Source organism: Heloderma suspectum, chromosome 2, assembly GCF_057233095.1.
Source record: "Heloderma suspectum isolate Gila_16-S chromosome 2, 16-S_ref, whole genome shotgun sequence".
NCBI lineage: Eukaryota > Metazoa > Chordata > Lepidosauria > Squamata > Helodermatidae > Heloderma > Heloderma suspectum.
The window spans coordinates 142,574,911-142,591,009 of NC_139459.1; the positions used below are offsets into that span (position 1 = coordinate 142,574,911).

Here is a 16,099-nt window from a genome sequence, read left to right on the forward strand (position 1 = left end):
ATCCCATAATGTCTGTTCTAGGGCTTTTACCCAATTAAAGAAATGGTGTAGTGCAGTGGCTAAGAGACTGAGCTACAATTCAGGAAGTCCCTGGTTCAAATCTCACCTTTCCCATAAAGCCCTACTTTCTGTCAGCCTCATTCCCCCCATCTGTAATATAGGGGATAATAATACTGAATTACCTTACAAGGTCATTGTAAAGATTACATCTATATAATGCAAGTGAAGTGCTTTGAACACTTGAAAAGTGCTATACAAATGTTAATTACCTGATCAATTACTTTATTAAAGCTGCATATGAATAATACAATGATTCTGAAGAAAAAAGTGTGTAGTGGATTTTTAGATGATGCATCGTGTCAGAGTAGGCACAGTCTTAGAGGAATTCTCTCTGCTGTGTGAGAGAAGGTAGAATGCTTCTTCTAAGGGAGCAATTAACACCTGCAATTTTTACTTCTATTAAAGATAATTAAATCATTTTCAAAACAAAAACTGCTGTTCGATTTATCAGGGATGCCTTTTTAATTGATCAAAACATTTTTGGTTGCATAACTGATTTATTGATACAATGATGTGATAAATCTGCAAGTGGTTTAGCCCTGATCAATGACTCCACCCAGGAGTTGATGCCAATGATATCAGGGTTTCCTGGGGGTGGAAAAAGTAGTGTGAATGCATCCCATATCACTCTCCTTGTTATACTGCACTCTGGGTTTTACATTTTCCATTATCATTGGCAGCCTAATTGCAGAAGCTGCTTCCTTGTGTGACGTTTAAAATGTCAGTAATACCTCTCAATGTTCGGATTCCTCCCAGCTTCACTAGTGGCCAATGCACTTAATGAGTCAGAAGCTTTCTCCTAATTGGTGGCATCTATGCATAGTGGCAACTCGTACTGCTTGCTTCTGTGCAATCATTCATTACAACTTGAAAATTATCTGAAGTATTGTAATCTTGCTTTTTCTCCTACAATAGAATAAAATTAACCAATACATTTCGGTGCTGCAGTTTACCGGGGTGCACATGTAGATTGACTCTTGAAAGCCCATTTCAGAACATAACATAAGAGGAGCCATGCTGGATCAGACCAAGGGTCCATTTTGTCCAGCATTCTGTTCACACATTGGCCAACCAGCTGTGAACCAGGACCCACAAGCAAGACATGAGTGTAATAGCACCCTCCAGCCCATGTTCCCCAGCAACTAGTGTATAATAGACATACTGCCTCTGATATTGGAGGTAGCACATAGACACCAGGACTAGTAGCCATAGATAGCCTTCTCCAGGAATTTATCTAACCCCCTTTTAAAGCCATCTAAATTGGTGGCCATCACAACATGTTGTGGTAGCAAATTCCATAGTTTAACTATGCATTGTGTGAAGAAGTACTTTTATCTGTCCTGAACCTCCCACCAATCAGCTTCATGGGATGACCCTGGGTTCTAGTATGAGAGTATTGAGTGATCTGACCACTGATAGCTTTATCTTATACTTAGCAAATACACTGAGTGATCCTGTACATTGAAAGTGAGCTGGGCAGTTCTCTTGTACAACTCCCATTTATTTTCCCAGGGCTTGTGCCAGAGAACATCCCAGGGGATTGAGCCCCGAGGGTGCTTCTTGATAGAGATTTGCTGAGGCATCAGATAGACACTCTGATTCACTGCCCTCCTGCACTTGTAAATCACATGAGGATCAGACCAAGTTCCTTACTAGTCAAAATGAGGGGGGCATGGGGAAGGAGGTACATCAGGCCCACAGTTCAAAAATAATTCCCTAGAATTATTATTGTGCAACACATTGTGTCACTTTGTACCTCTCACCCTACCCCATATTTTTCCCACTGTTCTGATCATTCTGGTTAGAGCTGCTGCTGTATAGGATGATGACTGGATATGATTGGGGATCGGCATGGAATGGTTGCAGATGTGCAGGGACTGCCAAGAGTGGCTGTGTACCAGATGTACACCTGTGCCTCTTCGAAGTCGTGGTGTGGATGCATCCTTACACACTGGGTGCCCCGGAGCTGCAGGGAGGCTTGGGGGAAGAGGCTGGTATTCATGTTTCTGTGCTTGGCTGAAGGATTCCTAGTAGAAAATGGGAGAGGAGCAGTTGCAATAAAGCTGTATCACCACTTCTTTCTAGAGTGCCTGGCTCCAAAACAAAGTGACTGTTTTGGCAGCAGGTGACACACATATAAAAGCCAAGGTTATTGTGGTATCTATAGAGACCTCATGCTCTTGCCTTGACTATTCCCTGCTGAATTCTGCATTTGCTAATGTTTAATGTCTGTTGCCAATGGGCAATACAGACACAACTCTGTCATAATCCTGGCCTCAGCTTGCTGTAATTATGTTCTCAGGAGCACATTTTGAGAAGAATAAATAAAATGCAGGATTTGTAAGCATTTAGAAGAAAATAGCATGATTATTGTTGTTGTTCAGTCGTTCAGTCGTGTCCGACTCTTCGTGACCCCATGGACCATAGCACGCCAGGCCTTCCTGTCCTGCGCACTCTCCCGGAGCGTGCTCAGGTTCATATTCATTGCATCGGTGATGCTATCTAGCCATCTCATCCTCTGCCGTCCCCTTCTCCTTTTGCCTTCAGTCTTTCCCAGCATCAGGGTCTTTTCCAGAGAGTTTTCTCTTCGCATTAGGTGGTCAAAATATTTGAGCTTCAGCTTCAGTATCTGTCCTTCCAATGAGCACTCAGGGTTGATTTCCTTTAGGATTGACTGATTTGACCTCCTTGCAGTCCAGGGGACTCGTAAGAGTCTTCTCCAGCACCACAGTTCGAAAGCATCAATTCTTCGGCGCTCAACCTTCCTTATAGTCCAGCTCTCACAGCCATACATTACTACTGGGAAAACCATAGCTTTGATTAGACGGACCTTTGTTGGCAAGGTGATGTCTCTGCTTCTTACTATGCTGTCTAGGTTTGCCATAGCTTTCCTCCCAAGGAGCAAGCGTCTTTTAATTTCATGGCTACAGTCACCGTCTGCAGTGATCTTGGAACCCAAGAAAGTAAAATCTGTCACTGCTTCCAATTCTTCCCCTTCTATATGCCAGGAAGTGATAGGGCCAGATGCCATGATCTTAGTTTTTTTAATGTTGAGTTTCAAACCAGCTTTTGCACTCTCCTCTTTCACCCTCAACAAGAGGCTCTTTAGATCCTCTTCACTTTCTGCCATTAGGGTGGTACTGTCTGCATATCGGAGGTTGTTGATAATTCTCCCAGCAATCTTAATTCCGACCTCTGATTCATCCAACCCGGCATTTCTCATGATGTACTCTGCATATAAGTTAAATAAGCAGGGTGACAATATGCAGCCTTGTCGTACTCCTTTCCCAGTTTTGAACCACTCGGTTGTTCCATGTCCGGTTCTTACTGTTGCTTCTTGACCCTCGTACAGGTTTCTCAGGAGACAGGTAAGGTGGTCTGGTACTCCCATCACTTTCAGAATTTGCCACAGTTTGTTGTGATCCACACAATCAAAGGCTTTAGCGTAGTCAGTGAAGCAGAAATAGATGTTTTTCTGGAATTCTCTTGCTTTCTCCATGATCCAGCGAATGTTGGCGATTTGATCTCTAGTTCCTCTGCCTCTTCGAAACCCAGCTTGTACTTCCGGTAGTTCTCGGTTCGCATACTGCTGAAGCCTAGCTTGTAGGATTTTGAGCATCACCTTGCTGGCATGTGAAATGAGCGCAATTGAGCGGTAGTTTGAACACTCTTTGGCGTTGCCCTTCTTTGGAATTGGAATGTAAACTGACCTTTTCCAGTCTTGCGGCCATTGCTGAGTGTTCCAAATTTGTTGGCATATTGAATGCAGCACTTTAACAGCATCATCTTTTAGGGTTTTAAATAGCTCACCTGGAATACTGTCATCTCCGCTAGCTTTGTTGTTACTAATGCTTCCTAAGGCCCACTTGACTTCACTCTCGAGGATGTCCGGCTCAAGTTCAGTGACCGCACTATCATGGCTATCAAGGACATTACTATCATGGCTATCAAGGTAAGATCTTGTATAGATCTCATTAAGATCTTTCCTGTATAGTTCTTCTGTGTATTCTTGCCACCTCTTCTTAATCTCATCTGCTTCTGTGAGGTCCCTGCCTTCTTTGTCCTTTATCATGCCCGTCTTTGCACAAAACGTTCCCTTGAGATCTCCAATTTTCTTGAAGAGATCTCTAGTCTTTCCCATTCTGTTGTTTTCCTCGATTTCCTTGCATTGTTCATTTAAGAAGGCCTTCTCGTCTCTCCTTGCTATTCTCTGGAACTCTGCATTCAGTTGGATATATCTTCCCCTTTCTCCCTTGCTTTTTGCTTCCCTTCTTTCCTCAGCTACTTGTAAAGCCTCATCAGACAGCCACTTGGCTTTCTTGCATTTCTTTTTCTTTGGGATGGATTTCGTTGCTGCCTCCTGAACAATGTTACAGACCTCCGTCCATAGTTCCTCAGGCACTCTGTCTATCAGGTCTAATCCCTGAAATCTATTCCTCACCTCCACTGTATATTCATAAGGGATATGATTTAGGTCATACCTGAATGGTTTAGTGGTTTTCCCTACGTTCTTCAATTTCAGCCAAAATTTTGCAAGAAATTTCTTGCAAAAAGAAATTTTGCAAGAAGCAAATCACCGGGATAACAGGCAGGCATGGCCTTGGTGTACAAAATGAAGCAGGACAAAAGCTAATAGGGTTTTGCCAAGAGAACACGCTGATCATAGCAAACACTCTTTTCCAACAGCACAAGAGACGACTCTACACATGGACATCACCAGATAGTCAATATCGAAATCAGGTTGATTATGTCCTTTGTAGCCAAAGATGGAGACGCTCCATACAGTCAGTAAAAACAAGACCTGGAGCTGACTGTGGCTCAGATCATGAGCTGCTTCTTGCAAAAAAGCATGATTATTAGCAGCCAACAAATAATGCAAAACGTTTAGGTAGGGCAACTATGTACTCTATATGTTCAATGCAATATGTACAATATATCTTCACTTGATATAGAACCTGAGAGTAGAAAATGCTACACTGATGTGGGCACCCATCTGGGTAAAAATCTACTGCTGAAGAGCAGTAATTAAAACAGAAGCAGTAAATAAATGTGTTTGAAAAACTGAATTAATGGATCATTGTTGGGCAAGAAAGGGACTTAGATGGAAGATGCAAAAATATAACACTTGTTGCTGTAAACTACTTCAGTTACATGCACAGAGCCAAATAATTAAGTTACTTTTACGAGGAGAAGCTCTGATGGCTTGGGTCACTTTCTTTTTTGAGGATTCAATGTCCATAACATCCTTGTCAAGTCTCACTGGCATTTTGTGCTGCCATTGTTTCTTCTTACTTGAGGACCAGTTGGTAAGATTTGTGGATTTCATGGTTAATTTCTGGCACAATATTGGATTATGGTTTTTCTTGAAGATGCCCCCTCACCCGCTGTGGTTCAGAATCAATGTGTTGCCATGTTCAGAAGTGCTGTGTTGAGAACAGGAGGGGAACATTTAAAATGGCTGCAACCTTGTCCACAAAATTTGCCAGAAAAACATTTTTGCTTGTAGAGCAACCATTCATGACTCAAATTCACAGTACTTCTTTGCTCTGTAACTTCTGTCTAGGCTTGGATTGATAAGAACAGTTGTTAAGATGCTATGTGCAAAAAAAGGGGGACCTATGTTTTGCAATGTTTCTTTGTAAATAGCACCTCAATAATGAACTAAAAATTTTGGCTAGAAAAATAATTCTGAGTGTGGCTTCCAGCAGGGAAAGATTTTTTGGCCATAGGGGCTGTCTGAGGGAGTTAGGAGATTTTTTTCCCCTGAAGAGATTACTTCTATAGCTAACACTGTTTAAAACATCCAAAAGAAAATTCCTGTGTAGATATAGTTTAATCAACATGTGTATTATAAATAGTAATTATTAGTGATGTAATTTATACACATTGTGTTATCAGTAATCAACTGTAAGTTGCCATGAAAGTGTGCCAGGCAAAAAGCTTTCAAGACTGGACATCAACTATATACTATGTGCAATACGCCAACAAAAATGAAGAGAAAATGTCATAGAAAATCCTGCTGCCCATGATAAGGTTCTAGGCAGCAGGCTAACTACCTTGATCATATGTACATTGCACTCGATGCATGACTTTGTGCAGTTAGAGTGCAAATGCTGGCAGATAACAGGGCATCACGACACAGGAGTCGTTATCAAGATGTCACCCATAAAGGCAAGCTGGACTGTGTGAAATAGCAATACAAGACCAAGAGCCCATCATTGGCAATGGCAACAACACAGTTATAGCTGGCCCAGCATTTGAAGACTGACATGGTAACAGTGCATTCCATTCAGAGAATATGATTTGATTTTTATTTCTTTTTAGTGGTATTCACATATGGAGAAATCCTCTTTGAAAACTTTTCAGTTGGTCTTGCACAGAAAAGTCCCAGTGAAGCTGTATAGAAGAGTGGGAAACTAAACACAGCAATCAACTCAGGAGGTTGCACATGCCATCAGTGGCAGCTGGTGTTCACTGAGGCAAGTGGAGCAGAGGTCAAGGGAGTTAACGGTAGTCATAGTTATCCACAGCAACAACCCTTTGCCCAGAAATGGGAAACTGAGTCAAGTAACTTCAGAATCATGATGGGAAAGGTGGTGGTGATGAACACAAAAGTACTCTTTGAACACACATTTAGCCAGCAACAACCTCCATTGACCAGGAAAGGCAGACTCTGGAAAATAAAATTTGCAAGGGCAGGGGGAGGAAAAAATGATGCACACAGATACACTTGCTCTCTCTCTGTCAGGAGTGCCCTAGCTGCCTCTTGCAGTCCCCTCCAATAGCCAACTCGGGACACAGACAACAAGGATTCTTTCCAAGGCTTTATTCCTTTATTACTTTATGACTCTTTCAGATACTAATCACTAGCGACTAAGCAAGGAACAGCACTGGAGAAAGATAGCAGAGTAGCCTAAGCTCCAGATAAGGCAGTTGGTCCCCGTTTGAAGGGGAACCATGGGAAGACCCTGAACTTATGGGCTAGGGAGAGATCCTCCCTCTTTCCCTTGGGTCCTCGGGACGTGACCGTTGTTTGCGCACCAAACGAGCGGAGCGCCTCCTTTCTGCGTCCTCCATCTGTCGCCGCTCCTGCGTCTGCACCGAGCATCCAGCAAGCCCCCCTCCAGCGCTCTCTCGCTGCCAGGGTCACTGTCTCTCCCAGGAATGCTGGCAGGAGGAATCTCTGCCGGCTGCTGTGCTTGTGAGAGATGAGCAAGTTCCTCTCCCATGGATTGCTGTTCTTCCTCAGAATCAGAACTGCTCTGGGGCTCTATGGGCTCAGTTTCCACCCTGACACTCTCACTCTCTCTTTCTCTGCTGTGTGATGTCTAGAAGGAGGCTGAAGGTTCTCAGTCCACTCTACAGTACTCTCCCTGCCCTTGTTTCAAGAATGACACTGCCTGAAAAGGAGCAACAGGAGCTGACCACTGGTGTTCACCTTTCCATGATCTTGGCCGGCCAAGCCATTATTGCTCAAGGCAGCAAAACTCTGTGTGTGTGTGTGTGTGTGTGTGTGATTTATTCTATGTGTCTGTGTTCCTGTTGTGTGTGTGTAATGCCTATGCCAGAATTTAATTCCTGGGAAGTGCCATCAAATCTAGAATGAGGTCCTGCAGCATGGTGGCAGGGTGGGGGCTGCCAACCTTTCCAGATTGTTAAAAAAAAATGTTTTGGAAGAAAAGCATTTTGCAAAGAACTTTCTTTTCTGTCCTCACCCCACTCCCTCATCTGCCCCTGAAACCTCTGAGCTCCTTCACAAAGACGCGGAAGCAGCGAGGGATGGGGAGGGAGAGTGGTTGATAATTCATAGCTTGGGCAGGAGGGAATTGCCTTTCCACTGCAGCCACACACAGGAAGAAAGATATCCCACAATCAGCAGCCCACCTCAACCTTCAGTCTCCCGCCAGAGAAGAGAAGAAAGGGGACCTTTTTCAGCCTGCTGAGGAGCTTTGATAATAGCATCAACAAAACTGTGCAGTTCAGAGTATGGAGGATATTTCTGAAAATAGCAACGAAGAAGACGATTAGCTATTGGCGTTCTAGTGTACACCCAATTCCCAAAGAAAAACTGGGTCCTACCAGGAGGCCCAGTCACGCCTGTATTTGGGAGGCAGGCGGTGCAATCTTTACGGATGCCCTGCATGCCAGACTTCCTCTGCTGCTGCTGCTACAGTTACATCGATGATGGGGCTGGCTGGGGGAGCATTCTGAGCATGTGCAACCAGCCAGCAAGTCTCAATGGAGAGTGGGAGAAGAGGAAGCAAGCTGTATTCTATCAAGTAAAAAACAAGTTCCTGAAGGGGACTAGGGAGGGGTCGCAGGTGGTCACCCCTCCCCCCACCCATAATATAGGCCCATCTCTGCATGCCGTGGATATCGGTTACCATCTGCCAGCTGGGCAAAGAATACCAAGCATGTGTTGCAGTGGCTAGGCACCACTGCGTCTACAGAACCTACAGCTTCTAAAGCAGCAAAACCCACAGCCTCTGAATTCGTTTGACGAGTGGCTGTCTGAAAAATGGACCAATTAGTATGGATGTTGTACAAACTACTTATGAAAACATTTGTGCAAATTGTGCAGTGAGTAATGTTAGCAGTCTATCTGCACCACAGAAAGGAACACCTGACAGAGAATATTATCAGTGCTGAATGCCATAGACGTCCACAAAGAAGTGGACCAAAAGTTGTTCAGCATAAAATAGGCCCAAGAAAATGTGACGCATTTATATGATGCAGCCAAGACCGTACTGCTGTACATACAAATGGTGTTAGACCTACGTTGTTCGTAAAGGCCATGAGTACAGGCAATTGGCTACTCCTCCCTTGGAATCTTTTTTTTCTTTTTTTGCCCATAATAAACATACTCGGCATGCATGATACCTGTGTTGTCTGGCAGAGATACAGAGTATGCTACTATCAAGTCCTGAGTTATTTGCTAAGCTTTGTCAAGGCAATTGGGTTGTCAACACACACACACACACACACACGGTGCCCTTCTGTGTTACAGGAGCAGATCATGCTCTTGAACACATAAATGAAAGCATGAAAATGAATAGTGCTCAAATTGCTCTGATGAGGATTGCATCAGTCCACATACAATTCCTCTTAATTAAAAATTCTATGGCAGTTCTGGCTGCCCAGTGTAAAGAAATGGCAGGCGTTAGTACCACACAACAGCATGGGCATCATGAAGATACAACCAGAGGAGGCTGGTGGCTCTGATTTTGGTGGGGCTGTGGATCCATTCTCGGCTTCAGTCAGACCCAGCCAGCACTCTAAAGGAGCTATCCAAGGTGCTGAAGCCTAACCCTAAATAGGTTCAGCACCTTGGATAGCTCCTTCAGAGGTCTGGCTGAAACCCAGAATTCATTACCCCACCAAAATTGGAGCCACCAGCCTCCACTCGATACAAGAGGAATGCAATGTAGCCGCTAGTTAGGTTTTTTGATATGTTTCAACACTCAGGGAATTTGTTCAAAGAAAAATCTGCAGATCTGTTGAACTGTGTGAAAAGGCAAAAATGGGTGACAAGATTAAAAAAAGGACATTTGTAACAGAATTGTCACTGGACAGGCAGCATACAAAGGGTTTGTTGAAACACCTATAAAAACCAGTTTAACATGTGGACTGTATTCTAAGCCTGTAACTGTGAAACTGCATTCTGGGGTACTGCAGCTTTAAGGAAGATCATGGATTGTTTGTGAGACTATTATCGATTGCCAAGTTTAGACCAAATGGAGATCTGAAAGGTGCCATTAGTAATTATGAGCTTGGCATGGTTCCACACACATTTTCCACAGCTGAATGTGGCCTTCTCATCCCAAGAAAGAAGAGCGGCCTTTCTGCAATTCTTGAATCTCATATGGGTGAATTAGCAGATGCTGATATACAAGTGTCACATATTACATATTTTATATTTTATGCTGCGCTTTGTAGTTTTAATTTTTGTGAACCACCCAGAGAGCTTCGGCTATTGGGTGGTATAGAAAATAAATAAATAAATAAATAAATAAAGATATGCAAGTTGCAATCTTCAATGGTGTGGCATTGCTTAAAAGCCTTGATAAGACTCCATTCATCCACACATGTGAAGGCTTTGCCAGACATTTCCTTGAGCAATTACAGGCCTACAATAGTTCCTATGACAAAGTACAAGTTACGTTCGATACGTATGATATTCCAATCTCACTGAAAAGGTTTACTTGTACCAAATGCTTGGCAGTCAGTGTACTAATTGCATACTACAGCACAGTCAGCATTAGGATCAGGAACGTCTCACTGAAAATGTTGCTCTCAAACTTTCAGACGTGTAGCATGAAATACCTAAAAGATGAACATGGTTGCTCACATCTGCATGTATGGAATGGTAATTGCTCAAATAAATATTGATGATTGAATAAATAAATATATAGAATTGTGTAATTCTTATTAAGCTCTTCATTAGCAAAAATGATAGTAATGCCATACTCTACACTATTGGTTTCTAGCCAAATTTGGTTTGAGGCTTTCGTTGAGGCACAATTGATAAAGAAACATTGCAAAAACACGAATTCCCCCTTTTATTGCATTTAGCCCCTTAATTATTGTTCTTATCAATCCAAGACTAGACCAAAGTTATAGAGAGTAAAATTACAGTGAATTTGAGTGTACAATCATAAATGAAAGAAATATTGCCAATTTTCTGGGCGAAGTTGCAGCCATTTTACGTACCCCTTCTGTCCCCACCACAGCACTTGTGAGTGTGACAACATGTGGAGGCTGAACCATGGGGCAGAGTGGGAGTGGGGACACAGACATCCTTGCTGGTTTCCACATTCCATCTTAATGGATAAAAACTGGCTTACCCACATGCAATAGAGTTAAGACAGCACAGTCTTTACAAAGATCTAAGTATGTGTTGTTCAAACTGTATTTCTTTGGAATAATTTATCTTATTTGAACTCCCCTTTCAGCCTAGGGATGCTTGATGAAATACATATGTATGTTGAGAGGGCCTTTAAAAAAAAAGATTAATGCAGAAATGAAATGGGATAGAATTATAGGTAAAAACATATGGAAGTGCACGAACTGAAAACAGACAGATTTACCCATTCCTATTTCAGCTATTTCATTTCATTATGTCAGCCTGTGCACTAGTTGAAACTGGGAAATCAAGTAAGTTTTCTTTGTGCCAGATTAGAACAGTAGCTACCAGGAGCAGGGCCTTTACTGCTAGGGCACATGAATTATAGGTAGTGTCCATGGATTTATTTTTATGCAGTATTGTTCTGGTAAGCACCCTACATCTTCAAATGCATACTGGTCATCTGTATAATTAGGCATCTCATTTATGTTGATTTAAATTTCTCTCTATCCATAGATTCAGTAAGGTTTGTGATTGTGCATAAAAATCTACTTTGCCTACAGATCTGCTTGGGATTTGATATTTGCCATTATGAGTGTGTACAGATGCACACCATTTAAGCAGCTGAGCTACTGCAGAAGTGTAGCCATCGTGTGGTATAGAAAGACATATAGCTCCTTGTTCAGGGACAAGCTCACAGGATAAACTGGTTGTGCCAGTTTGTTGTTGAAGCTGGCTGTGAACAGCACTGATTGGCTGGCATCCCAAATCCATCATTCCCAAAACTGTTTTACAGCAATTTTAAAATCAGTTTTACTTTTAATGTAATAATAAAAGCAACACATTAATGTTTGAAAGCATGAACATTGACCCTGTACTTCAAAAAAATTGAAAAGGTGGATAGCCCACCCGAAGAATGGGGGTGGGGTAGAGCAGGAGGAGCAGGACAGATGACTGACATATCCATGTTTGAATTGCTGTTAAGGACGTCTGTCACATGAATTGTGAAGCCAGGGGAAGCCAAGCTTATTCTGCGGGAGGAAAAAGAGTGGCAAGGCCTGTTGGGAGGTCTCTCTGTATGAATCCTGCTTGAAGTTTGTCCCCTGTGCTGCTGAATAGCCCATGTTTTATAATAGGTAGCATTTAATAATTTATATCCAAAACAGCATTTACGTTTTATATATTCATTATTTGATAGGTGATATTCAGTGTCAGTTATTGATCATCTATATTTTATATTAATATTTAAGATCAGTGCTGATTTGATGTGCCAGTTAATATTTTGCAATATCTGAAGCAAAGCCATTTTAACTTAGTGCTTGATTGTGATTTTGTACTGAAACATACTCATCCTATTTTTGCCTTCAGTGGATGATGACCCCTGGGACTTTTTGGGACAACAGCACTTCCTGACTCTCAGCAGTATTCTGCCCTGTACTACAAAGCTTGTAAGATTGGGAAGTAAATTATAATATTTGTTATCACTTAACAACACTTTTTTTCTCATTGTAATAAAAGTGTGAGTTATTTAGCTGAGCTGAGCAGAGCTCAGAAATTCCCACTGAATCAATGGTTTGTATCAGCTAGGGCTTCAGTAAGCACTGGACATTCTGGAATGGAATCTGCTATGATGGCAGCAGGAATTCTGACTACTTTTTGTGTGACTGCAGGAAATGAAGTGATTGCTGTGGACTGGAAAGGGCTGAAAGATGTCGACCAGATCAATATGGACAGCACCAGCTCACTCCATGGCAGCAGCATCCACCGGCCCTCCACTGAGGTGAGCATCCTTTCCATGTCCACAAAGAAGAGAAAGTGTAAAGATCAAGCACAGAGAGAACACGTTGGCTAAAGAGATAGAAGCCAGTATACTTATCTAGGATCTCATTTGCATTGGAGATTTTGAGTCTCAAACATTCAAAAAAGGTTTGATTTATTTTCGGCATAAAAGAGGGATCTTCTGGGACCCTTATTTTGGGTTTGGCATCATGACTGTTTGGAAGCCAAAGTATATAAAAAAGAATTGTTTGAAAATTTGAGCCTAACAAGATTCCAGAAACATGAGCTCTTGAAACATCTCAAGAGTATTCCATGAAGTGCTTGGGGAAAATCCTAATCTAAACCATTTGCCCAATGGTTTAGTTGAGTGTTGGCAATACTAAGTCTACTCATGTTCTCTGTATCATCTTCTTGCGTTGTGGTGGTTGCCTAGAGAAGATGCTCCTACTTTTGCTGTAAAGTCACCATCAAAGCCCTGCCACCACCACCAGATTTCTTCTGCCACTCAGCATAGAGTATGATTATGTTGGGATGAAGGTGCTGTTTGGAGGCTGTGTGCAGTGTGATTTAAATGGGGAGGCCAGTGCACAGAAAGAGTTGTCCCTGCATGCCTTCCTCCGCATCATAATCATGTGCTGCCACCAGCCCCATCTGATGGGCACTAAGGAAACTGTTCCCAGTACCAATCAGCTGGGGAGGAGGTGATGAGATCTTAGCACACAGGGAGGGGAGATTTATACCTCCCTACCCCCGCATGCTGAAATGGAAAGGGGGAGGTCTTTGTGTGCGTGTCTGCACACACACATGCATGTGGCCCACCAGCCATTGCACATGTGGCTTCGGGGGCAAAGAGATTGCCCATTCCTGCTGTACAGCTTTAATTTGTTGGGCAGCTAGTGCACCATCTGTAAGGTTATGTGCGTGAGTTATCTGTCTAACAAGGTTCAGTGAATGAAATTTGATGGCATCTTTGATCTTTCAAAAGATGACTGCTATTTTGCATGCAAATGTGCCATCTTGGTTTTTTTATGAAGTTTCTGCTGTTTTACAAATTGCAGAAAGGTTGCAAGTTCTACTGTGATGCATCCCTACTCAGCTAAAACGTGTGACTCCAGAAATCTCTCTCTTTGTGGGATGCTGGTTGGTGTTGGTTAGGTACCTCAAGATCCTGCCTCATGTACTGGCATTAGACTGGCTGCAGCAATGGCTCAGCTGGCACCATCTTGCTGTGCTCCTAGATTTTCCACTGGCACCTACCTGGCAGTTGTGGGAGACCAATTGCTGGACTAGATGATGGCTTGGCCTGATCCAGAGTAGACAGACCAGTGGTCTGTCTAGGCTAGCACTGCCTACCTTGACTGCCAGCATCTCTTCCAGAGCCTCAGGCAGAGGTTTTCCCCAGCACTGCCCCCAGAGATCCTTTCCCCTTGGGCTGCCAGGGGCTGCAGCCCTGAAACGTTCTACATGTAAAGCATGGCCTCTGCCATGGCCCTTCTGAAAGAGAGCAGTTTTCTAATAATACTCCTTAATATTTATCAAGTGTCTTCAGCAGGCACAGTACACAGAATAAGTAACTAGACAAATAACCCTACCCAGCTAAAGAGATCTGTGCCCATAAGCAGTCCTGCGTGCACACATAATTGGCTGGATATGGATAAATTGGATGAGCATTCTGATGCATATCTGAGGACATTTCTGAGCGAGGCTGCAGTCCTCTCTGAACTGCTTTGAATGGGATGCTCATGCCCATGCGCTTTCAAACGTACATTCCTACTCACATTTTCATACAACTAGTTGTGCATTAACATCGTGTTTACTTATGACTAGAGCAAGATGAGCCACATTACCTGCCTGCAAGTTTGCAATCTAAAGTATACACATAAGGGAGGTAGCATGAGGGAAACTGAAAAGAGGAATTTAAGGGCAGAGCTATGATGGGGAGGGAAGAGAAACAGCCCAACCCAGGGCGGGGCGGGACACGTGAGAGAAAAGGAAAGTTTTAAAGTGACTATAGATCAGATATATAGCTATAGATGAAGCATGGTATCCTGTAAGTAAGGTGCCACAATAGAAAATGGATGGGTAAGCACATAAAGAAGATAGCACTCAGGAACAGAAAGTAGAACCAGCAGAACTAAGGGAACAAGAAGGAATGTAGAAGAAATAGGAGGTAAAGAGGGTGGGGGGAAGGGAAAAATAGTCTCTAGCCCTGAGCCACAGAGAGCTCCCTGTTGTTCTATGAGTCTGTATGGTCTTAATCATCCATTGCTATTGTGCATAAGCTTTTAATCTCACACATTCATCCCCTTTGAATGTATGTCTGCTGGTGCCAGAGATCTGGTGTTCAACCACAAAAGACAGATGGACTTTGAACATCATAGGGCTCCTATCCCAGAAGAGTCTCATAGATTCTCTCTCTCTCTTTCCCTTGCGCTTCTCTTTGTGCCTGAATTTTTTCTATTATTTGTGTAACAAATGATGGCAGCACACATAGAACTATCTAAACTGGACTGGGATGTTCACTGCCAAAAGCACATGCCTTTTCCACTCGAACAGAAGGAGGAACCTCTTTCTATGTGATTAAGTGTAGTAACCACTAGGGCCTGCTGCTAGAGAGAGAGAGAATGAGAGAGAGAGAGAGAGAGAGAGATGCATGGCATATACAAAGAGCTTGTGTGTGATGCTAACTTGCTGTTTCTTTCTCCATAGCAAACACGGACAGATTTCTCCTGGGATGGCATTAATGTGAGTATAGTCTCCATCCCCTAAGCCTACTGATGGGTTTTGAGGTATGTTAAGAGCCCATCTTGCTGCTAGAAGACTTCAGATTATATTTGGGTTGGGCATTTTCCTGTTCCCAGTAAGATTAATGATTTATCTTGAAAAAAACATAATTATTTACCTGGATGCCTGGCGAACTTGTGGAACAATGTAATGCAGTTTTCCCAGATCAAATGCAAATTGGCCTTACAACCTGTCAGGCCTCCTAGTGGACCTTTCTTACCACCTTCCCCTCCTTTGAACTACTAGTAGTTATCTGGAGCCAGGGAAGCAGAGGCAGCAGAGAGCCCACTTTGCAAGTATTTTCTGGCTTCTGACAATCTGCACTTGCTGTTAAATTAGGTGGATGGATGAATTATATCATGTTAAATGTTTTAGGTTGTGAGAACATCTCTGCAGCATATCAGTACTGCTGTAATTTCCAAGCATAATCTGAGATTTTGTCTCAGTTGTGATGGATCCAGTACCAGAATAAGTCACTGTCTCATACAATCACAAGTTAACTTTCCATATTGCACCATTGCTCTTCCAGAATGAGGGACGCACCACTATTTATTTATTTGTTTGCTTTGATGTTTGTAACTCACCTGCTGACACATTTGTTCGATTCTGGCGTCATGGTTTGCACTAGCAGTA

The 16,099-nt window shown here is 42.8% G+C and overlaps 1 protein-coding gene across 2 annotated transcripts in view; it reads left to right on the forward strand.

The window, feature by feature from the left end:
- FAM131B (family with sequence similarity 131 member B) overlaps nucleotides 1-16,099 on the forward strand; it is a 56,004-nt gene that overhangs the window by 22,829 nt on the left and 17,076 nt on the right. For both annotated transcript variants that reach the window (XM_084832187.1, XM_084832188.1), the window contains exons 2-3: nucleotides 12,574-12,683; nucleotides 15,392-15,427. In XM_084832187.1, coding sequence (XP_084688313.1) covers nucleotides 12,574-12,683; nucleotides 15,392-15,427 — 146 coding nt within the window. The remainder of the gene's footprint in view (nucleotides 1-12,573; nucleotides 12,684-15,391; nucleotides 15,428-16,099) is intronic.